This window comes from Vicugna pacos, chromosome 7 (genome assembly GCF_048564905.1).
Source record: "Vicugna pacos chromosome 7, VicPac4, whole genome shotgun sequence".
Taxonomy (NCBI): Eukaryota; Metazoa; Chordata; class Mammalia; order Artiodactyla; family Camelidae; genus Vicugna; species Vicugna pacos.
Genome location: NC_132993.1, coordinates 74,951,626 through 74,975,063, shown reverse-complemented (window position 1 = coordinate 74,975,063; position 23,438 = coordinate 74,951,626). Strand labels below are relative to the sequence as shown.

The 23,438-nt window shown below is 41.5% G+C and overlaps 2 protein-coding genes and 1 long non-coding RNA gene across 3 annotated transcripts in view; 2 read left to right on the top strand and 1 right to left on the bottom strand.

Moving 5' to 3' along the window:
- RELN (reelin) overlaps positions 1-11,798 on the top strand; it is a 440,736-nt gene extending 428,938 nt beyond the window's left edge. The window contains exons 62-64 of the mRNA XM_072965186.1: positions 69-266; positions 936-1,034; positions 10,688-11,798. Coding sequence (XP_072821287.1) covers positions 69-266; positions 936-1,034; positions 10,688-10,784 — 394 coding nt within the window. The 3' untranslated portion in view covers positions 10,785-11,798. The remainder of the gene's footprint in view (positions 1-68; positions 267-935; positions 1,035-10,687) is intronic.
- Positions 11,799-11,937: 139 nt separating this feature from the next.
- Positions 11,938-15,372, bottom strand: LOC140697583 (uncharacterized). Its single transcript, XR_012074734.1, has 3 exons — positions 15,346-15,372; positions 13,564-13,646; positions 11,938-12,000 (listed from the first exon to the last, which is right to left on the bottom strand). It is a non-coding gene; the product is annotated as an uncharacterized lncRNA (long non-coding RNA).
- A 592-nt stretch (positions 15,373-15,964) lies between these two features.
- Positions 15,965-23,438, top strand: part of SLC26A5 (solute carrier family 26 member 5) — a 52,386-nt gene continuing 44,912 nt past the window's right edge. Inside the window, exons 1-2 of the mRNA XM_072965175.1 lie at positions 15,965-16,061; positions 18,924-19,047. The gene's annotated coding sequence lies outside the window, so the exon portion shown is untranslated. The remainder of the gene's footprint in view (positions 16,062-18,923; positions 19,048-23,438) is intronic.

The window sequence follows — 23,438 nt, the reverse complement described above, 5'->3', positions numbered from 1 at the left end:
AATAGAAAGCACAAGTCTTTTAATACTTCCTGACTTTGGTTTAAAGATGATCACCCGTTGTTTTTCAGCAAAATCATGTTTGTTTTGCAAATTGGGAGCGCGTCGCAGACTGACAGCTGCAACAGCGACCTGAGCGGCCCCCACGCCGTGGACAAGGCGGTGCTGCTGCAGTACAGCGTCAACAACGGCATCACCTGGCACGTCATCGCGCAGCACCAGCCCAAGGACTTCACACAGGCACAGAGGGTCTCCTACAACGTCCCCCTGTAAGTGGCCCGAAGGGAAAGGCGTGGTGTCACACATGATCCAAAAGAAATCACAGTGTTGGGTGAAGTTTCAGAACCAACGCCACAAAAGTGGGTGGTGGCAGAACCAAGACTAATGCAGATCTCCCAAGCTGTAACACTGTTTTCTGTGAGGACAACAGGCAAAATGTGGAGCCAGGAATATGGGCGAGAGGGACTAGAGGATAACAACCAAATGCAGAGGTGCTTTCTGCGGATTTCCCTCCCTCTCACCAGTATTCCTTGTCCCTTAGAAGACCACATCATGAATCTTCTGCTGGGCACGCCAGTCTGAAAGCTTGCTGGGCTTAGGCAGCTTGCAGTGTTGTCTGGAATGATCCCCCAGCACCTAGCACGGGGCCCCTCACACAGAGGGCACGGCACATTTGTCGACCAAAGTTGTGGCTCTTCCAGGTGTTCGCAGAGCCAGAGGAGGAGGGAGGGAGAGTGATGGGAAAGGATGGCAGATCCTTGAGGAGCCAATAAAATTTGATACTGCTTCAAAGAATACTGTGACGTAAGCAAATCTGGATTCCATACCCAAAGTTTTGTTCATTTAAATTAGCCTATCATATTTGAAGTCAGGAGGTCACATACCAGAAAGTTCTCCATTCTCTAGTGTTTAACCTCTCTGTCCTTTCTGTGTCCCAGGGAGGCACGGATGAAAGGAGTTTTATTGCGCTGGTGGCAGCCACGCCACAATGGAACAGGTCATGACCAGTGGGCTTTGGACCATGTGGAGGTCGTCCTGTGAGTATCTGCCACATGGCGTCCCATGTCCATTTCAGAAAGGTTTGAGATTCCTCTGGTATGGCATGCTCCTTAATTCAGTAAGAGCTGTTTCTGACAAGAAACCCCCACGGGACCACTTTGGCTTACACTCTTCCACAACTGCCAACTATAGCTCACATCAATAGTGAAATAACAAAGCCCCGACTATAATTTAATGTGCCTTAGAAAACTTCAGTGAGCCAAGGTCTGTTTAAGGATTTGACAATGTTAATTAAATCAGATCAAACGAAAGTCTCCAGGTAAATGGGAAACAGTATCTTTGCCAGATCTGGGTTGCCTTGTAAAATGGGATGACATCCTGAAAGAGAAAGGATCTGTACTGGTCCATGTCCAGAGAATCGTATCACTGGCTAATGTGCCCAGTTACAAACACCTGTCCGAGCCACAGACGCCCGGGGCATTCTTCCCCAGCTGGAATGAATCATTTGTGGTTTTAGGTTCCTTGTGACCAATCCCAGCACCTAACAAGTTAGGGGTGTCCCCCCCATGGTTTCTCCCACAGAATAAGGTTGTCGGTGCTCTCACCTAGCGGGGTTGACTGTTCCACAGAGAGATGACTTGCTTTTTCTCTAACAATCTAGTTCCTGTAGAACTGGAATGCTTATGTCTCGACGGGTTCGGACTGATGGCTCCAAGTGGTTGGCAAGGAGAGGCGAATCATCTCGGTAGATAGGTTCAAATGTTCATTCTGTTTACCAAATCGAAAATGAAATCAGTCCCTGGGCTGATTTCAGTCATTTTGAAAGCAAATTTAAGTGATTTAATTGGTAGGAAAACTACCAGATTTGTTTTCTTTCAATCATAGCCATGAGCTGAATTTCTCAGTGTTGAGTTAGCCCTCGTCTTAGTTTTCACTGAGGCACCTGCTTGCATGGCATCCATATCAACTCCCAAATCCAAGAGCAACCCGGTCCCTACACAAGCTCGCACTGTGCGCTCTGCTGCTTTGGACAACTTGCTGGGCTCTGCCTCCATGAGACAAAGTTGAAGTTTAAAGCAACAGTCCAGACTCACTTGAATCTATCTTATGAGGCTGATGTTTTACTTAGATTTTAATTTCCTCAGACTGCATTATCCCAGGAGAATAGACTAACCCGGGCTCTAAAGTGAACGATGTATGGTCAGGCCAGAGAGAGACTGACCCACATAGACCAAAAACCACCCCAACAGCCATTCTGCCCCAGCTACTTTCCTTTCAGAGCAGCATTTCTCAAACTGATCGAACAACAGAATCACTTAGGAGCTTTTGGAAGCATCAGCGAATGCCGCAATGCCTGTGCCCATCCCTATGGATTTTTTTTTTAACATTTCCTTATTGAGTAATAGTCATCCCTGTGGGTGATTTGATTTCAGCTGATCTGCAGTGAGATCTGAGCGTCAGTCTTTTTTAAAAGCACCTCAGTTCATTCTAATCAACTGGTTGAGAATCAGATTTAGAGTCAATAAAAGTCACCTTTTTATCTTATAGCAAGTCTCTTGCCAAGACAATTTACATGACTGGGGCTTCCTGTGCCTGACAAAGCATTACCAACTCCTATGGAAACTTCAAAACTTGACAGTCCACAATAAAAGGCAGGATGCTAATTCTGCCCTTGGGTAGAACAATTCTTAACATATCATGTGTTTGAATAGATATTTCTTCTTCCTTCACCCAGCCCAGCAACTGCAGTTCCCTCCCATGGACTAAAATGAAAGAGTAGGTGGGGTCAGAAGTACAAATATACTCCCTGGGATGAAATCACTCCTTCACAGCTTGTTGTAGACCTTCTGCTTCAGAGGCTCTTCAGCACACAGCTCCCAAAGGAACCTTCTGGATTACCTGATGTTGGTATTAATTTTTATAGGCAGTTACCAGCATCGTGATATTATTACAAGAGTCAAGGTCAGATTATACACCAGAAACAACAGGTTTCTGGTATTTTTCTGGAGCAATAATCTATATTTGTAAAGACTTCACTTTTATTCCATCTCCAGAATGTTAATACTTTGAAGAATTTATCACTGACCAGGCACCTGTCTGCTCTTACCCTGCATTATTGTCCCAAAGTCTCAGGGCACTAAAACATTTTGAATTAGAAAAGAGCATCACCACACATGTAGAGTATCGCATGATTTGAGTTTCATTCAGTGAAAAATTTTATAACTTTACACCTATAAACGACAATTTTATGCATGTATATACATACACTATGTATATATGTATGTGTATATATATTATACATATAATTTTAAAAGCAAATGTTATCTTTTAATGATATTTGAAAACTGTTAAAACTAAAGGAGTTCATTTTCCTTCTTTTTTGGAAAGAAGAAATAGCTGATGAAGCTGAGTTGAATCAATGAGTTGTTTAAAAAATACCAAAGAAATTATATTTTCAGAACAATGTTTTTGATGTTTTGCACTTGTCTTAGGATTCAACATTTCTATGTCACTGTATCCTTTCAAACTACTACTTTGCCAAACAGTCACAAAAAGTTTTAAGGCATTCACTGGTTAATATGCCCTTAGTAGCTCTATAAAATAATTTTTTTTAATTCATTGATTTGATGAGCTTAAAAATAAAGTTTCAGATAATTCAAGAAAAATAAAATATAATAATTTTTCAGCATGTCTTTTAACCAAATGAAGCACAAAGAAGCCACCCAAGGTTCATGTCACAATTCACAAATATTACTATTGATAGCTTAGCTGCAGCAGATAGATGTATATTTAGAAATAGAGAGGTGGTGTACTCCCATAAAGCCCTATTAAATTCAAAATATCCTTCTAATTAACTCTACTTTTGTATAACATTTAGTTACATAAGCTAATAATGTTAACTCCTTGTATCTAAAGAGATACAAGCCCTACCTAGCTGAACGCTACAAACAGAGCAACTAATATGTTTTTTGCAACCAATGGTGGGGGATATGCGTTTTTAGAATGTATTTTCTGTTCTGAGTGAAGATTGGCCCTAATCTAGCTTTATTACCATAGTTTAGCTTTTGTGCATGTGCACAAACTTCTAGAAAAGAAAACTGTGGTCACGCATGGTATCTTGAGTCTAACCTCAGTACTGCCCATATTAACCTAGAAGATACATGACTTTGATGAGGGAAAAATGTAGCACTTTCTAAAAGATTTTAAGGTTTAGGAGTGCCTCCTAAATGAACAGATATATAATATATTTTTAGTTTACTGGTTTAATTCTCAAATACTCCATCCAGAAGGATTTGAGTTTCATAAATATGGATAGTCAGGATAAGCTCCCCACCAGAAAGATAAAAACCACCATTTTAGCATTTAACAAGCGAAGTCACTTACGCCTTATGCTTGTTGGAGAGTGTAATCTTTCCCACTCTGATGATGTTTTTCAATAAAACCTGCACACGAAAAGTACTTCATGATGATTAGCCCTTTCTAATCTGCCACAGAACAGATGAAGCGAATTGACAGTTCACTTTTTTCCAGCCTCTCTAAGCTTACAAAAAGCCCTCATTCTGTAAAGTCTGAGTGATGCAGCATAACACAGTCATTGACAATCAAGTGCAGAAACCTAATTTCTCTGAATTCATTTGCTAGTGTAGAATATTTGTTTTCCGGTCAATGTTTGTGAATACATTTGGGCAGACCCCTCACAAGATCCATGCTGGTGGGGTTCTTCTTAGGATAAAAGAGAATCCTTTGTCTGAACCTTTTTTGCTGGGCGTTCATCCTTTTATCCTAAGAATCTCCCTCACTGAACTCTGCATTTCATTCACACATCACATTTCCTGTGTACGTGTCTGAGTCACAGCCTGTCATGTGTACAATGAAGTGGGCCAATTTTTGCATGTGTACCTTGAAAGCAAATTGCTCAGTAAAGAGTCAGCCTTTGTCAACTGATTCACCAAAACGTGAATTATTACCACATTTGCCGAGAATTGGAAACCAATATGTTGCTAACTATGGTCTTAAAGACACTTATCAGATTTTAATAATAGGAGTTCCATCATGACCATCCCCTCATGCTATTCATTTTCAAGATACTGTCACATTTTTGGCACAAATGATTTATGGAGATGAGCATATTACATTTGTTGCAAAGCATATTTACCCTGTATTAAATTTGAGTGTGTTATTTGATGTAGAGGACTTCTGTGTTTTTTAAAGCCCATTCCTTAATATATTCAGGAATAAGTATTTTCTAAAATGTAAACAATTGAAAAACCAAATAATAAAATTAACAGTAGTTATTAAACTATTGCTTTCAAATTTTACTTTATATGCAACATTTATGCCAAATGTAGTACTACAGTTACATGTACCTTGACATATGGTTATGAGCAAATATTGCATGTTGCATTACATAGAAAACTTAAATATATGTATACATTAGGTAGAAGAGAATAAGAAATAACTTCTTTAATTTTTATTTTCAAAAGAGATGAAAAACCCTATGTTGCGTCTAAACCTGATCAGACTTTTATGACTAATCACAGTGCTGCATGTGTTGAAAGGCATTTTTTAACTTGTGTTATATTTCATTATTTGCTGTCATTGGTTTTCCACTAGAGTAAGGTAAGTCCTCCTACTAATTCTGGGGAACTGTTTACTAATTGTTTCACTGGTATTACCTACATTAGCTGAAAAAGATTTATAGAAGCCTTTGCAATTGAAAAAAAAAACAACCCTGAAAACAAAGTTATATGTGATATCAAGATATACTGACACATTTGAAACCTATATCCTGTACACTCAGTGTTCAGCCAAATTGTGGTAATTCTCTGCTGCATACAGTATAGGGCACAGCATCATAGACCAGAGTGCTGACCAGCATTCCTTCCTTGGGCACCAAATTTGTGTGCCTGGAACTGTACTAGGTGCTCTTGAAATGTTCACAGTTTATTAGTTCATTATGAGGGGAGAGTAAAAATAGAAATGTGTGCAAAAGAGCTAAGGGTTCCGATGAAATGTAGTGTCCTTCCAAAGATCTGCTGTGCTGGAGAGGCATGAGGGTGCCCGGACTTCTCAGTTCTATTCTAAGTTTATACATGAACTGACAGAAGGGAATGGATTTATTCATGGTATCTGTGAGTTCTAGATCCTATCCGTAGGTAAGACTGGCCTTTTTAAATATATACCGACATTTGTTCTCTAATGGAGATACTGTAAAACTTATTTAAGAAGGTCACCTGAGGCCAGACTGGCCTTCTTTAACATATATTTACATTTGTCCCCTGATGGAGATACTTTAAAATTTAGGAAAGAAGGCAGAATGGTTGTCACTTCTATGCAGATTGCATATCATTCCAGAAGAATCTGCATATTCTGCTAGAAGGTTTCAGTTAATCCTTGCAACTCCCCAAGGTCCACATACATTATCAGATATTGTTCTCTTCCCCATTCAGCAGAGAAATATGAAATCATCTCCTTTGGTGAGCTCTATGAGCCCACGCTGATTTACATGTAGCCCTCGTGAAAATGCATGGCCTCGAAAGTGAAATGTGTGGCATCCTCTCTGCAGGGCAGTTTCATTGATTAGTTTGAATGGCAGCGCCCATCTTACACTCATTCATATTTCTCAGAAAGACTCTTACTTTTGCATCGATATAAAGCATTATTTATTGGATCATGTTTTCATGAAAAATAAATGAATTACTGAACAATAAAAATGCCTAAATTTCTGTGAGCCCAGATCACTCCTACCAAGTCTCTAGCTTCCTTGTTTCCTTTAGAATCCATTAAAAACCAACTGAATTTTTTCATAATTATAAGTGACCTAAGCTAGTGACTCCAGTGGAGAGCAGCAGTTCGGAGGAACACAGAGTCACCTGAAAAAAGTTGCAGTAGCCATAATTTATATTCAGAAATGGAGGCATTTTATTATAACATTCGCTGTCTAAAGTCCCCAGACTCTTTCTGCAAATTATCCACGAGGAAATTTAAGTTAGCATTTCCAAGAAGCCACTGATGTTCATTCTCCCTTCTTTCGATGATTTACTCATAATGGGAGATTTTTTTTAAATGGACCTACTTCTAGCTCCACAGCCAAAGCAAACTGATATGTCAATACCATAGTTGATAGGCCTTGGGATGAACATTACCTGCTTTCATTGAAATTATAATAAAAAAAAATACTTTCTCTTGTAATTGCTGTGAAGAAATAATATCCTTAGAATTCTATCACACCTAGAATTATTTGGGTTATAAGCTTATCAAAAATTGTACATCTATATGTATCAAAAACAAAAACAGGCTCACAAATCTGCTCACAGAAAAATAACATGAGATCTTTAACCTTGTCTAAAATTCCCCTGATGCCCAATCCTGTTAGACATTTGAGAAGCCACAACAAGTGTTTAATAACTTGTCAGTTTATTAAATGGTCCTACAGGCACCAACATTTTGGAATAGCTTCCCATGTGTGCTTGATTTTTAAAAGCTTATGAGCTGCAAAAATCTGCTTCAACCTAACTGACTGCACAGATACTTGTTTTACATACGAAATTACAAGTGTGCTTTGAAAATGTGGCCGTTTCTAATGTGATTATAAAACATGAGACATATATAGCAAATGCTGAATGCATATCAATATTCACAGGGATCCAAAGATATGATACATAAATTTATTCAATATCAAAGGGTATCCAGTGAATCAAAACGCCTCCTAAATTAGATGTAAGCTTCCAAGCTGGACCGGTTGTCAAGGTATTAAAGTTCTGCAACCTGTTTATTTTTATTTTCTCCCAGATAAAGATAGAGACTTTAAATCAGTTCATGGTAAGCAAATAATTATATGGAGAAATTGCTTTAAAGCCATTAAACATGTACAACAGTTTTTCTTAAAATTAAATGTTCCTCTGTCCCCAGCCACTTTCATGTCAGTCTGGGTAGCATTGAGATAACTAAATATCTTGAGTGTTCTGAATTTATCCTTTCTTTCATGTAAAATATTTTAACTATTTTAAATTCTCTTTGAGTACCTTATATCTTTAAACGTGTTTTCAACAGAATAATTTTCATTGCTTTAACTTTGCAATTATTCCTTATAGTTAAAGAGTAATGATTTACAGCAGGAATCCAATCAGTAAGTCACCAAAAGGTCAACAAACATGCCTTGACCACCAGGGGTCAGGCAGGAGGCTCAGTGCTGTGGTGTGGGGGCGGAGCGGTGGCGGGACCTGGAACATAGGCTGCTACACCAACAGAAGTTTAGTCATGGGAAGCCAAGATATGAACACAGATACTCTCCATGCAAAGCAGAAAATGAACACTGTGAAAGTTCCCAGTAGTTGGCGGGATGGGGTCCGGGTGGCGGGGAGAATCCCCACTGGACAAGTGAGCAACAAAGAAAATGTGATACTTGAAAAGTAGGTAGAAATTTAGGAAACCATGTTGAGATTCTCCAATAAGGCAGATGAAAGGGGCTCAAGGTGAGTTTGAATAGAGATGTCCATGTAGAACGTAGTGGAAGAAAGGACTTGAAATACAGAGTAAGGTTAAAGGTGTAAAGACTTAATTCCTGGCGAAGCTGACTTAGACAAAAGGGTTATGAATTTTTTTTTTCCACAAAGTAAAGCCAGCATTTGAGGGAAGTTCACTGAAGCAGGTGTGCAAAATCTGCCATATGTATGTGTGGGAAGATACATACACAATGGTACATGCAGTGATGCTTTCTGAGTATCTCATGGTTTCTTTTCATTGACGTTTCATCGGGGAGAAGATGAGGCAGCTAGCTTAGGGGGCCACTGTAATAGTTCAGGGGAAGGGCCACATGGTGACCAGGGGTGCTGGCAGGAAGACAGCTGGTCTGGTGCCAGTCGCAGTCTTCTGTGACTGAAGAGGTGAAAGGATTCTTTCTCCTGGTGTTTCATTAGTTTGGTACATTAGGTTATTGTCCCTTTCGTGTAACTAGACTTTACACAGGCAGCAATTAGTTCTTATAGCAGGTAATAAATAACAGATAAATTCATTTCCTCCTTCAACTGTGACATTGAAACTGCTCAACTTAGTTGGTACGTGTAATATTGTCACATCAGGGGAGGAAGGTGGGGAGAGTAAAGCTACCTGAAGACAAAACTTGATTTTTGGGGGTCTTTTTTTCTCTATGATGTATTCAGAGTATATTTTCTTTCCATTTCATAGTTCGTAGCATTTTCATAATACAGAAATCCAGGGTGAAAGATTACTAGCACTTTATTTTATAATATATGTATCAATATGATGTCTTCATCAGGTGTTCAGCACAGATGCTGTCGCTTTTTGACTAAACATAGCTGATGAAATTTATTTTCCTTTGAGGGATTTTATTATAAATTTTCTTTTCTAAGGATCAAACTTAACTATAAAATCCTCACTTTTAAAGGTTTCTGTGTGTTACAAGTGTTAGTAAAATATCCCAGGTAACACAGTATCATTTTACATCTTGCCTGGTCTACTGATCATTAATAACCCAGAAGAATACACTGCTCACTGCAAATGTAGCCATTCCCTCCTCTTCTCCCTGATTCAGGTTCATGTCATATTGACCTTCATGGTGAAATCACATCACATAACATTATCTTGCTCCATATGCATTTTATGTTTCCATGAAATTAAGGAGGAAAAGACTTTAGGACCAGACAGAATTCAAGAGACTCAGTGAATTTGGAAAATACTCAATAGACTCACACTTAAAACCATACTTTGATGCCACATAGAGACATGTTCTCACTCAGGTCAGGGTGTGAAAGGAGTCTGATTCTTGTCAGTGATGTTATGGTAATGATCCTTATTAAATTACATTTCCATACCAAAATGTTAACTGCTGTCTCTAACGGTGTGAATATTCCTACAGGCTCCTAAAATCCATTTTCAGTTTTTTTTTTTTAAATCAGCTTCACATATAGTATGTGTGTATGGCTGTGTATACATACACATTCATAGGGGGAATACATACACACATTTTTACATCTATACATTCAGTGACACTTTCTTGGTATTTTATGATCTTTTTTGCAGTGAGGTGTCCCCTTCATAAGGCCATGTTTATAGACTAGGACCCCAGCTGCTGCTTGTCTGAGGAAGGCAGCAGAATCCGACATTCTGAGACAAAAACTTACTTCTTCATTTTGCCCTGAGACTGCATGAAACAGGAAGGTCCAGCTGTTTCAGATAGCAAGTTTGTTTTTCCTTTGCTTGTTTTGCTTTGTAAGCTTTAAATGAGAATGTTTGCTGAAAGAATCAAATTATGTTGCCTACTTGTTAAAGATGTATTTAAAATAGGTAATGGGTACAGCACACAGTCTCTCCTATGAACTCCATCCAAGTGAATGCTTTCAGAAAAAGTTCAAAAATAAAACTGAAAATCCAATAACAGTTTCAGTCCACTTTTGCTGTGAGTCAAGAGAATTTACCATTTTTTTCTGGTTCAGAGCTCGCTAATGAAAAGCAGGGGCTTTCTTCAAGGCCAAAGGCAGTGGAATTGCAGGTATCAGCCTTTAGTTATTCTGTCCTGGGGTGGTAGTGTCAGTGTGACCAATTAACCCTGAAAATTTTCAGAAAAATACCAGCGTGACTTAGGACCTAGACTATTTTGAGCTTTCGGTGATGGGACTTACATGCTCTCTCTCCTTTCCCTCCCCGCCTCTATCCCTTCTGGTTTTAACAGCACTCGCAAACAAAATTACATGATGAATTTTTCACGGCAACATGGGCTCAGGCACTTCTACAACAGAAGACGAAGGTCACTTAGACGATACCCATGAAGAATCAAAAAGTTTATTTTTCCTTGCAACATGTGACGTGTTGGTTTCCATTCTCTTAAATCCCGCACTGCATCTGATATCAGGAAATCTCTGTGAAGGACTCGGTGATTATCGGAAAGCCCTTCTCAAGACCGAGTGTCCACCACCTCCCCACACTGTGAACTAATGACAAGTGACTTATTTTCTCATAAGTAAATGTCTTCACGTTGATGTGTCCGTGAAAATTGTGATCTGTTGTAATATCAGTTACAGTGGCAGTATTGAAAATAAGAAATAGTTTAACAGAAAAAAAAAGTTTAAGCACAAAAATTTAAGAGATTTTATGTTTAAAATGGCATTTAGTACAGTATTTAACATTCTTGGTCACAAAGCTATTTAAGTGGACTGTATTTCAGCTGTGGATCATGTTTTATATGATTAAATTATCGTTGTTTGTCCTTTATGTATTCTCTTCTACAGTATAACACATTGACACTGTATTTACTTGTTATGTTGAAATATTTTGCTGCTGAATTTCAGGCTACTTATATTCTGCAGAAAATTCGTTGAAATACCTACTCAAGAAGATAGTTGTAAAGATATTGTATCTCCTTTAATCTACCCCTTAAAATGTATGTTGGTTTAGCGCTGTTTCGTGGATAAGAAAAATGCTTGACCTTGAAATATTTTCTACTTAAAAATTGTGGATGAAAACCCCGTCTCCCACAAAGGAGCTCCCATTTCCTTGTCCAAAGACTGAAAGTGTTCTGTGGCTGATTTACTAACAGTAACTGCCATTTTGTGTCTGTGGTAAGAGAGTGACTTGTAAAACAGTGGGTGTTTTCATTGTGTTCTCTTTGTGGATTGTTTTTCCTGCGGGTCATAGTCACACCTTCTGATGACGTTGTACCAACACCAGCAACAGTATAATGGCCCTGTAGCCCTGAACTCTCTATTAACATAACTAAAAGGTTGCACTCTAGGGTGAACCAAGCAAAAAGCCCATGCTTAAATAAAAAGTATGTCCAAAAGCCATTTGAAGTTCATTTGTCTTTATTCACTGTTAATTAAATTTTGTGTAGGATTGTGTCAGCTAGGTCAGGTTTGGAAAGGACAGCGTCAAATATATTTACTGTTCTTTTTATTTCATCGTTGATAAAAGCAACTGTGAAGCCACACTTTCAATTGAGCCATTTTCTCCTCTTCAGTTTTTCCTATTATTCACCCTGTAATTACACTAAGAAAAGTCAGTAGAGAGTTATTTAACTCCTGAGAATTTTGTCAGCTGCCGACACAAAGCCTAGCTCATAAGAAGTACTTACGGGTTCATTCAGCAAATATTTATTGAGTGCTTGCTATGTGACAGTCACTGTGCTAAGTGTTGTGGATAAAAATGGTAATTGAGGGGGGAGGGTATAGCTCAGTGGGAGCGTGCATGCTTAGCATACACAAGGTCCTGGGTTCAATCCCCAGTACCCTCCATTAAAATAAATGTGTTTTAAGTGGTGATTGAGACATTTTCCCTGCTTGTTTTTAACGTTTACAATTTTTTTTTTAAATTGTTACTGTTGTTGAATCTGTTGATTTTCCAGAGGACTAAAAAAAAAAATCTATCTAGGTAATGGAGCACTAAATGGCAGTGTATTTAACATTGAATAGGGAAATGATAAGGAACAATCTTGCTGAGAAGTTTAGTTAAATTTTGAGCCTGATATCAAATCCACTGTGAGCCATTGCCTTGGAGATACAAGGTCTTATTTTTTCTACCTAATCTAAAATATGACACATTGTCTAATTTGGTGCATATGTGGCCCATAAATGTTTATAAATATTGTATCTTTTTAAAAAAATTTATTGAAGTGTAGTTGATTTACAATGTTAAATTTCAGGTGTACAGCAAAGTTATACTATAACTATTGTATCTTTATTGTTGCATTTTCTTTCTTGGTTCACAAATTGTCTGCTGCTGGTTCACCATTTAGTGGTTATTTTTGTTTCATTTTTTTCATTGGTACAAGGGGTTAATTTTTGCCAAAGCTTCATCTTTCCAAGTAATTTATGATTAGGCTTTGTCAGGCAGAGTCAATTGGGAAACATATTCTAGGAATAGAGCAACATGTGCAAAAAAACCCGCAAAGGTGGGAAGCAGCTTGGCTCCTTAGGGGAGACACAGCTCTTGTGAATTTGAGGAGGGCTTCCCAGGAGCAGCCCGGAGAGATGCCAGGGGCCAGGGGGGCTGGGGGCATCAGGAGAGAGAGAGGGAGCAATTTCTCAAACCAAAAAAATTCAGCTTTAACCAGGAGGCACTGGGAAGCTGCTGAGGTCTTGAAGCAGATGACCTTTGGGTAAGTCCACTCTGGCCAAGGTATGGAGAGGGGTTGGAGTAAGTCAAGAAAAGAAGCAGGGGGCTAGAATTCATAGGTAGATCTGGGACCACAGTTGAGGAATAATTTTAAGTTGTCTGACAAGAATTTTGCTAAGGATTCATACTTCTCCAGAGTAACCACAAACTGCTTCACATACAAAATACAGTAGTAGATATAAAAAGTAACTATGCATTTTTTTGTGTGTATAGGGGGAAAAAAAACCCAGCTGTGACTGAAAAAATTCCAGTTCAGAGGTGAGAAGTTCTTGTCAGCATTACTGTGTCTTCCACTTAGTCCTTTGGGTGCTTATTATAAATGTATTTTTACAGTACTTTTTAAATCCAACATGGATGGAAATAGATGCCATCTTTATAGACACGGGAGACCGTGCAATGACAGTGGGGAAGCCTGCCTCTCTCCAGTGGCCTTATTACCTTCTTCCAGCGTCTGGATCCACTGTCCAGAAACCATGCCAATACAACAGAGAAAGAGAAGTTAAGTCTGGAAACATTGCTTTCTATGGAGAGAATAATATATGGATATAGATGTGAATAATAAAAAAGCACAGAAACTGTGTATGAGAAATATTGCCTTAGTAAATCTAGAGACAGTAAACTAACACCGAAGTTATTACAAAAATCCCATAATGTTACTATCCCTGGAAAGCAGACACACTGCAATAAATCAGGCACTTTTGAACACCTCTACAATCACCTTAACAAAAAACAAAGTTCCTTAAACATGAAAGAAGAAACCCAGTCATTCCTACTTCTAATGTAATTTCTTTCACATTTCATATTTTAGGTGATTTCAAGTCGATTCTTTGGCCTGCCTCTAAATTTCATAACTGTATGAGAATATTTATATTTTAGCATCTTCCACGTTTGGAGCTTGGTAAACAGAGGAGGAGGACAGCTTTCTCTAGGCCTCTCTCCCTCAGACACACCCCCAAGTGGCCAGACCTGTGCCCAAACCAGCTTGGGTCCTGGTCCGATAGGTGTAACCGATTCCCATATGAAACAGAGAAGGGAGCTAGGATTTATTGAATGCCAGACTGATATTTTCATCTCACAAAACTGCTGGAAACTGTTTAGTCTGATTTTACCCTGCTTGCAGCCTCACAAGGTAGCCTGCCACCGTTTCACAGGTGCGGATAGAAGGCACAAGACTCCCGGAGAGGCAGTCATCTTTCTCATTCTCATGAAATCTAGAGATGGTCTTGCCCTTTACTTCTTCCCGCTTTCCTCTTACCCTCCTGTTTGTGTTTTCTCAGTCTTCTTTGCAGACTCAGCCTCTTCTACCTGAATTATTATAGTGGCAGCATTCGGACCTCTTGTGTACCCATTTCCGTCCTCTCCAAAGCATTCTCCCAGCAGTAACTAGGCCTTTGCAAAATGCAAATATGAACATACCTCCTGCTCAAACTCTTCAGAGTTCACACTACTCTGGGGGCAAAAACCAAAATTCTTAACGTGACTCACCAGGGCTGACGTGATCTGCATTTTTAACAAGATCCCTGAGTGATTAGAATGAACATTAAAGTCTAAGTACTGGGCTGTAGAACATGAATGTGACAAGATAATGCATGTCACAGGATGGCAAAGACCAAGTGTCAAATGAAGGACACCAGAAAAGCATGTCACAGGAACCCAATTCCTCCTCAGTATCTCACTCTGTTAAGATTTACTGAGAGATGATCAAAGCCTGAAGAAAAGCAAAATTGGTTTTACACACATGCCCAGCTATCGTAATTCCTTAGCACAAAGGGGTCTGGTGCTCTTGAAGAGAGCACCCTCGTGTGGAGTAGAGAGGAAACTTCCAGCTCCTTCTCCAGCGCGGGAAGGACGGCACCTGCGCCCCGAGGGAGCTGCCCCGCCTGTACTCACGAGGTGGTGTCTCCTTGTCCGACGCCATTGGGTCTCCAGGCGCCCTTTTCAGCTTTTAGACCCGCAGCCAAATAGCTAGCTCGTCATTTGTGCCACCTACAGTATGCACCGTGGAGATGCACAAAGCAAAAAAAAAAAAAAAAAAAAAAAAAAAAAACCCTGACCAACCAACTAGAACCCCTGCTAAGTCACAAGGCCAGAGGAGTTTTTATATTGAAATCTTTCCTCCCCCTCACATGCTTGGGTTTGGGCACGCCGGCCGCGGTGCTCTCTTGCACCCTAATTATTAGAAACAAAGCAGGCTCTTTCCCTCCCTCCTTCCTATCTTACCGTTTCCTTTTTTCTTTCCATTCTCCGGTTTTTTTTCCTTATATTCCCTTCTCCTAAATAGTCTGTTATGCTGCATTACCTCATAAAAAACAAAAGCTGTTCTGTAAATTCTGACTGGAATGCCTGGAAAAGAATGTCGCGCTTCGCTCTGCTGCACGATGGTCAATATTTGCAAGAGAAGCGTGAATCCTGGGCAGCTCACCGGGGCTTTCAAAAGAAACTCGCACACTGTCATTCAACATGACAATGTTCCTGTGTCAACGTGAGTCTCCACGATGACTGCATTAGAAAATGTGTTCGGGTGTTTTCATTTTTTAAAAAGATAGTAATAACACTAAGCAGTGTTTCCCCCACGGATACTCTCTCTCTTGTTTATTGTGTTTGCTCCACGAATCCCATCTTGAGGAGTCCGTGGGCCGCGGGAGACGAACGCGGGTGTCACTGGCGTAGCTCTCGGGGGCTGGACGGGCCGCCGCTGTTCCTTATCAGCTCACCTTAGAAGCTGGAGAAGTTTCGAGAAGAGACGTGGGGCCGCAGGGGTCGCGCGGCGCGGCGCGGGGCGGGGCGGGGCGGGGCTCGCGTTACGCGGCGCGCCGGGCGCGGCGCCTCCACAGACGGTCGGGGAGGCAGCGGCGCGGCGTCGAGGCGGCGGCGGCGGCTCCGGAGCGCGGCGGGGCGGCGGCTCCGCCCAGGGCAGCGCCGGGCAGCGCCGGCCGGTGAGTGCGCGCGGGCCGGGGACGCACGGGGCTCTGGGCGTCGCCGCGTCTCCTGGCGGCTCTAGCCCCGCTGTCTCGCGGGCTCTCTGTGCCTCTCCCCCAAACTCCTGTCCTGAAAGGAGTGCGGCGCTTGACGTGCCCACGCCCTGCCGGCCCGCTGAGCCCTGACAGGATGAAGTCTGAAGTTGCGCCTCCTTTGCAGACCTCCCCTACGGCCTGCGGGCCTGCCGCGGCCGCACAGATGTTTTTAGTAGGCGTTTGCTTCACTTTGGTTCTCACCCAGCCCTTTGCTATTTACAATTTTGTTTGCTGGCTCGTCAGGCGCCCGGAACACCCTCAGCCGCGCGGCCTGTGCGCGGCGTCCAGACCCTGCTTAGCTCCGGCCCGCTGGTGCCCCGGCCCCGGTGTTGCCCTTCGCCTCCCCGGGGAGCCCCGCGCCGCCCGCAGTTAAGCCACGAGCCAGGGTGGGTTCCGCCGCCTCGACGGCCCGGGTTCCCCGAGGGGAGCTGTGGGTCGGAGGCTGAGCGGCGCCCCGGAAAAGCTTGAAGCTCGGGTCTCCGGCTTCTCCATGAGTGGAGGGGTTGCTAAGAGCCCCCTTGTCCTAAAGTTGTGTGGGGCGGGGAGGGGAGGTGGCTTCCTAAAAACGCTTCTTCCTCCTAAACACTCACCGTGGTGGGTGCTCTACCGTCACAGCGGCTCTGATGTGATGGACTCTGAAAGCCCTGACCTGTATTTAGTAAAACGGTTGATCAGGAGATCAGTTTGCCTGTGTTGACAGCCTCCCCGGGTGCGCACTCTGGGCCGGGCCCACGAGGAAGCCGGCTGGAAGCCCTGCAAGGGTCTATCAGTTGGGAGATCTGGAAGGCAGAGGTCACATAGGCCACGGGGGAAGTGGGGAGATTGCTTTCCTCACCGTGATGAGGGCTGTGTATCAACCTGGGGTCTAAAGTTTGTAAAACATGAAGGGAAACGCAACAAAAAAGGCAATTTCGGGATCGAAGGTGGCCTGAGATTCAGCTTTTTCTTGTCTGAAAACTGGGAACCGTGTATATTGTTATATAAGTATATAATTTGAGGCAGGGTTGGAAATGGAGGGGAGTTTGGAGTATGCAGTAGGCAATATGAGCCTTTTTGAAATGAAATTTGAAATAGGTTTTGGCCAGGCAGTCCTTCTAATTACTACTATGGTTTTTCTTTATTTCTGGAGACTCTGAGGCAGGGGACAGGTGAGGAGAGAGAAATTCAAACTAATTTGCATTAGAAAGAAACTGAGGGTGAAGAATTTCTAGGTAAGGTTGCTATGGCTGATACCTTAAGTGCACTGCTGGAAAGCATTCTAGTCTGTTAAGTAATACCTGAAGCCCCAGTTCTGTTATGTAGCATTTCTTCTCTCTTTAACTGCTCTGAAACTATACAGAGTTACACATTCCTCATTAATTTATGAGCGATACCAAAAGAATTCACTCAGTCCAACAAGTATTTGAGGGCCTTTCCTGTCTGAGGCGCTTTGCTGAGAACTGCAGGAGACTGGACGACGGAGGAATTTTCCAATTAAAACAACAGCAACAACAGTGGACTGACTTGTAAAGCGTAGATGCAGGGGTGCACTGCCTGTTCAAGTTAAAGTCAAAAATAGTTGGGCTTTCACTCAGTCTAAATGCCATATGTGGGCCCTGATATCCTAATCATTTAGTAATTTTTCTACCATTGCGTGTAGTCTGCATTTTAGTAATTTCGAAGTACAAGGTTTCCTAGAAAATATAACTAAATAAGAAAGTAATTCTGTTTTCCCTAGGGTTTGCATTACCACTGAGTTAATGAAGGCAAAATCAACAAAAATTAGGAGATAATGATTTTCTGTCCTTTGGTTTCAAACTAGTGAAATATTGCACAAAAGAAGACGAAGTCAACGTGGATAAATTTAATCCTCTGGTACTTCCCAAACTATGTCTTATCTAAGTCTGTCCTTTTGGAGGCTAGATCCAGTTTCGTGCACTCTTTCAGTCCTTCTTTTGGAAGATTGTTGCAGTGGCCAATTTCATAAAATCTTTCATTGTAGATACGAGAAGACATCAACATCATCATCATCTCCCTAACTTTACCCTTGAAAAGTGTTGTTTTCTAAGGGACTTTTGGGAGGGGACAGGTCTTTTTTAAAATCTGGCCAAAGTTAGGGACTTTATCCCTAGGAAAAAATGCACACCCGTTCAGAATATTGTGTGTTTTCTGGAGGATCCATGGTGTCTCGCTTCAGAACAGGGCAGTGAGTAAGTCAGAGGGTAGGTAGATGGAGGGAAATGGAAATGAAACAAGGATGTGGGTAAATCCACGAACTGTGGATATAATTTAATTAACTTTCAAGTGGAATCAATACCTGGCCTTGTTAGTACTTGTTCTGTGAATGGGAAGTAATAATTGTATTATTTGTAAAAGACTAAAGATAAGTTAGTCCTATTACTTTTTAGTTGATTGAGATCAGCTTTTGTTTTGAGCATTATGAATCTCATTTTTCCATTTTTCTTGTTCTTCTCAAGGAAAGAGATGACTTCTCCCAGCACTGAGGCCTCGTTCGGGACAGTTTCTCACACACCAACTTCTGGGAATGGTTGGGTTCAGAATTTGAGCTTGCTTGCTCTCTCACAGATACACGTACTGGTAGTTCACCTTTGGGAAGGAGATACAGATATTTATATTACATAGTTATCTAGTCAGTGTAAACCACTGTGATAGCAGTAGTCGTGTCTTGGGAGAGAGTTTGTTAGTATTAGGAGTAAGCAAACAGCATTAAGAATATTTTGGATATGACTTCTTTTTAAGACCAAACCAGAACCGCTGGACTGACTTTCCTTCTTCTGTTCCCAGGGCCAAGGTGCGAGCTGTCCCTCCTCCAGCTCTCAGCCCCGCTGAGCCCAGTGTCACTGAACCACACCCAACCTCCCATCTGGGGACCCTGTCCCCTGCTCCTTGTGTTGCACGTTGGATCTGGGTAAGTAGAGGAACTGGTGAAATGGGAGAGAGAGTCATAGGTAGTGATGGATTTACCTGGACGGCAGGATTCTTCATTTCTGGAGGCCTGCATCCTCAGCACTTCTGGGGAGAAGAGGGTAAGAGAGAGAACAGCAGGGCCAGCCCAGCCCACTCCCTCCTTTTAACTTGAATCAGGACTAACCTAACTGATCCTTCGATGTGAACCAGTTTTGACTTACCTTATTTTTGAGTGACAACTAGGTGGCTGGTCACACCCTAGAATGTCATTGATAGACATTAATGGGATTAGTAAATCAGTGGAGATTGTGGTTTTAATCCAAGCTCTGCCCTTAACTAGGTACGTGATCTTCGGCAAGTAACCAGTCAGTTAAATTCTCTGGGCCTTAATTTTTCTGTGTATAAAATGAGGGTGTCATATGGGATCAGTAAAGTTCTCACTACTACTGTGTGGTTCTATGCATTTGAATCACCTGGAGAATTTATTTTAAATATGTATGTACACTAGGTCAGAGATTCTGATTTTTTGGACTGGGGCAGGCTCAGACATCTCTATTTTTTTAATGTACCCCCACCCCACATCCTTCAGGAAACATTAAATCCAGCTAAGATTGAGAATGACTGGGTTAAATAAATGCTAAGAACTGACTCTAAGATCATGTCACTTAAAGACAGAAAAGCAGGCCTGTAAAATCTGTTTTATGGGTAGCTTGGCCCCGCATCACCTACACTCCCTGGTAACCAAGCCTAAACGTGCCTTTCTAAGAAGCATCCAAATCAAGCAGTTTAAATTTACTCGGGGAGGATGCTGTGGCTTCCCACCGCCTCAGTATTCCCACAGTGCTTCGTACATTTTGATGGACTGCATTCAGTGTAGCTCCACCCATCTAAAATGATTAGCTGTTCCTGAAGGTCCCCAGAGATGGTTCTCTCTCTCCTCTCGGTATCCAGGTCAGTGTTTAATGGCCTCTTGAAAGTTTCTCTTAGAGGTGACCTGTGACCTTCAGGGGTTGAGGAGAAGGTGCCAGCAAGGGATAAGGATGATCACAGTGATCATTGCTGAAATGTGAGCTTCTGTGTCCAAACTGAGATAAAAAAATGATCCTCACACCTTCTCAAGTAGGTGTATACTATTGAGTTACCAGAACTGGGATAGGAAACAAAAGAGCACATTGTTTACCTTCATCATTTGTTGAGACCTAATCTTGTTGCCATTACATTGTAAATTCTATAGATGTTCACACTTGGAACATTATTCTTAGATTTAAAAATAGAAGTTGTTTAATTGTAATCCATGAAGTTTATTTCTGTTTATCCTACTCTTATTTTCCTCCCACTGCCCTTCGTATCCCAAAACTCCTGGAAGGAAAAAAAAATGTATATATGTGTGACTGTCAGGTCAGTAAAGAGAAGTGGATGTAAGTGTACAAAAGATGGAAAGACATTAAGGAGGAAGGGTAGAACAAGGGTAAGGAGGTCCATGGATTGCAAGAAGCTACACTTAATTTCTTTTCTCTCTCCTATTGGTATTAGAGCTGCTACATGCTGTTTAATGTTTAAGCAAATCATATTCCACCTGTGTGTTGGTAAATATGGGCTTGTGGCCCATGATCCCTGTGTGCTCCCTGCGTCTTCTATACACAGTGCATGAGTGGCATCTTAATGGGTGAGTTGGCAGCCTGGACGTACTCAGTCTGATCTGATCAGCACTGATCTATCCCAGGACCTGACTTAATCCTGAAGAATGTCTAAGTTTGGGGAATATTATTTTCTGGAATGGAAAGCTCCTGGCACCAGAGCTCTTTACCTTTGTGTCTCAGAGGAAGTGCCCTTACATGGTGTGAAAAATCGGATGGAGAACTGGAGACCCAGCTCAGCCCGCACCTCTCCATCCCCCTAGAGCTGGTTGCACTCACTCAAAAAAAATTCTAAGTTTGGATGCACTTCATGTTTATTGCTGAACATTGTACCCAAGGATTTACTGATATTGGGAACCTGTTGTTTTATTATTTCATAATTTATTCTTTACTTCTTAAAATGAATTAAGATAGGAATAAATGTACTAGGAAAAGATGGTTTTTATCATCATAACTTTAAAGCTAATGAAAACCTTAATTCTTACTAAACGCCCAGTTACGTGTTTCCATGTAAGCATTTGTCCTCCCACAAATCTAACTTTTGAAGATAGTATAGTCAGGGTTGTTCTGGTTCTTAGGATTATCATTAGTTTGCTTTTTAATCTTTACTTCCTCAAAACAGTTAATGTTGCAAGGTAATTAGAAATGATAGCAGTTTCTTCACGAGTCCCTGTTTCATTGAACACTTTAACAGCAGTCTCCAAAGCTAGCAGGGGTTTTCATTTTTTCCTTCCTTCCTTCCTTCCTCCCTTGATTCACTCATCCATTCAGCAAATGTCTAATGAATTTCTGGTCTGTCCCTGTCCTCATGTAGCTCTCATTTTTGTGAAGGGAGGAGAGAAGACAGAAAATAAGTAAAATACAGTGTGGGCCAGATGGTGATACATGCTATGGAGAAAAATAAAGCTGGGAGGAGGGCAGGGAAGGAGTTGGCTGGCAATGTTTAAAATATTTAAAATCGGGTGGCCTGAGGAGATGATGCTGAGCATAGAACTGAAAGTGGTGAACAAAGTCCTGACGCTCTCTGGGAGTGGAGCTTCTAGCCGACACGGAGGCCCTGAGGCGGGGATGTGAACACAAAACAGCCAGGAGGTCTGAGTGGCTGGAGCAGAGTGATGGGGGGAAGTAGATGGAAATGAAATCAGCAAAGAAAGGGGCGCCTGGGGGGCGGGTTTGGGAGGGTCGGGAAGGTCTTGGAGGGGCTTTTTAGTGGGATGCTTGCAAGGTGACGTCAAAGAACAGCAGCCCTGTGGTCTCCATTTCTTCTGTTCCACCCTCTGGATGTCCCCAGTGTTCCTTTTTCTCAGCCTCTCCCCGTTCTTTCCCTTGTTCCTTCATCCCCAGGGCTGGCTCTGGGGTGGAGTTCAGTCTCCTGATCTTTGTTTTCTTGGTACCCAGATTAGACCTGCTCTTCCTTTTTGAAAAATCTGCCATTAGTCACTAAAGAATTGTCAGCACCAAAACCAGCAATCAGGAGAGAAATTAATAAATGTATACAAAATATATCCTCAGTTTATACTGTAGCCCAGATATAAAGTGATAGCATTGCTGGTGGATAGTATTTGGACTGTGTGTTTTGTTGGGTCTGCACACTGTTTTATAAAAATTTGTGTTGGTATCCATCATTTAAAAATTAAGAACGTTTTTGTTAAAATACAGTTGCAAGTTCTCTTTGAAAATTGAATGTTCTGTTTTTAGGAAGCTCTGGAATAAGCAAAGCTAATCTCTGGTGGTAGAAAACAGAACTGAGGCTGCCTGACATGGGGGTGTGACAGGGAATGAACTGGGTAGGGTCACCAGGGGAAATTCTGGATGATGAAAAGATTCTGTTTATAGTGGTCTGCAATGTATGGTAAAATGCATTGAACCATACAGTGATCTGTGCAGTTCACTCTGTGTCAGTTGAACCTCAGTATGAAGAGAGTATAAAGTGGAAGCCAACATTCCATGAGGGCTGGATAGCACTGACCACGTTGGGCTTACACGTGCTCTCAAGATTGGCATAGACTCACCTGGTTCACTTCAGTCACTGTCATTACCTACCTGGTCTTGTAGGTGGTATTCGTGTGTGATTCCTGCAGTAGACTCTTGGCGGTTTAGGTTTCAATGAGGAACAAATCTGAAAGGGCCTGACGTGTTTAATTGGTGGTAGAGAATTTAGTACCTGCCTCCTAGGGTTGTATGTGAAGCATGGAACCAAAACATAAACCTGAAAGCTTAGATCAGTCAAGCAGCTCACCTGCGTCCATCTCACCATTCGTGGAATTCTCAAATCTGGGTCCTCAGAGGTCTCCGAACGTGACTCTCCCTTTTCCTCTCAAATGCAAGGGTCTCCTGTGTTTGCAGACTCCTCCTCTGAGAGGATAACTTTCACTCCTGTTATCAGCACTTTAAACTTACTTTTATCATGTTTGTTATGAAAATAATAGTGTCTACTGAGGAAGTCCTAGAAAGTACAGACAAAAAGGAAATTAAAATTATCCACAGTTCCACACATAACCTGTTTTCCATTTCGTGGGAAGTGCTTTCAAATTCTTCTGCATACATGTGTATGTTTTATATTAAAAATGTGTTTGCTAGGTAAAGTTTAGCGTACAGCCACCCAGTTTTCAAAATGAAAAAATAATAGCAAGTTAAAGATTAACGATGATAGATAAAACCCACATTTGCCTTTCCTCTATCCTGTAACTCTTTTTAAGTGCCTGTGATGTTATGCACATAATAGGAAGAACTCTGAAGAGAATGAGATGGCTGA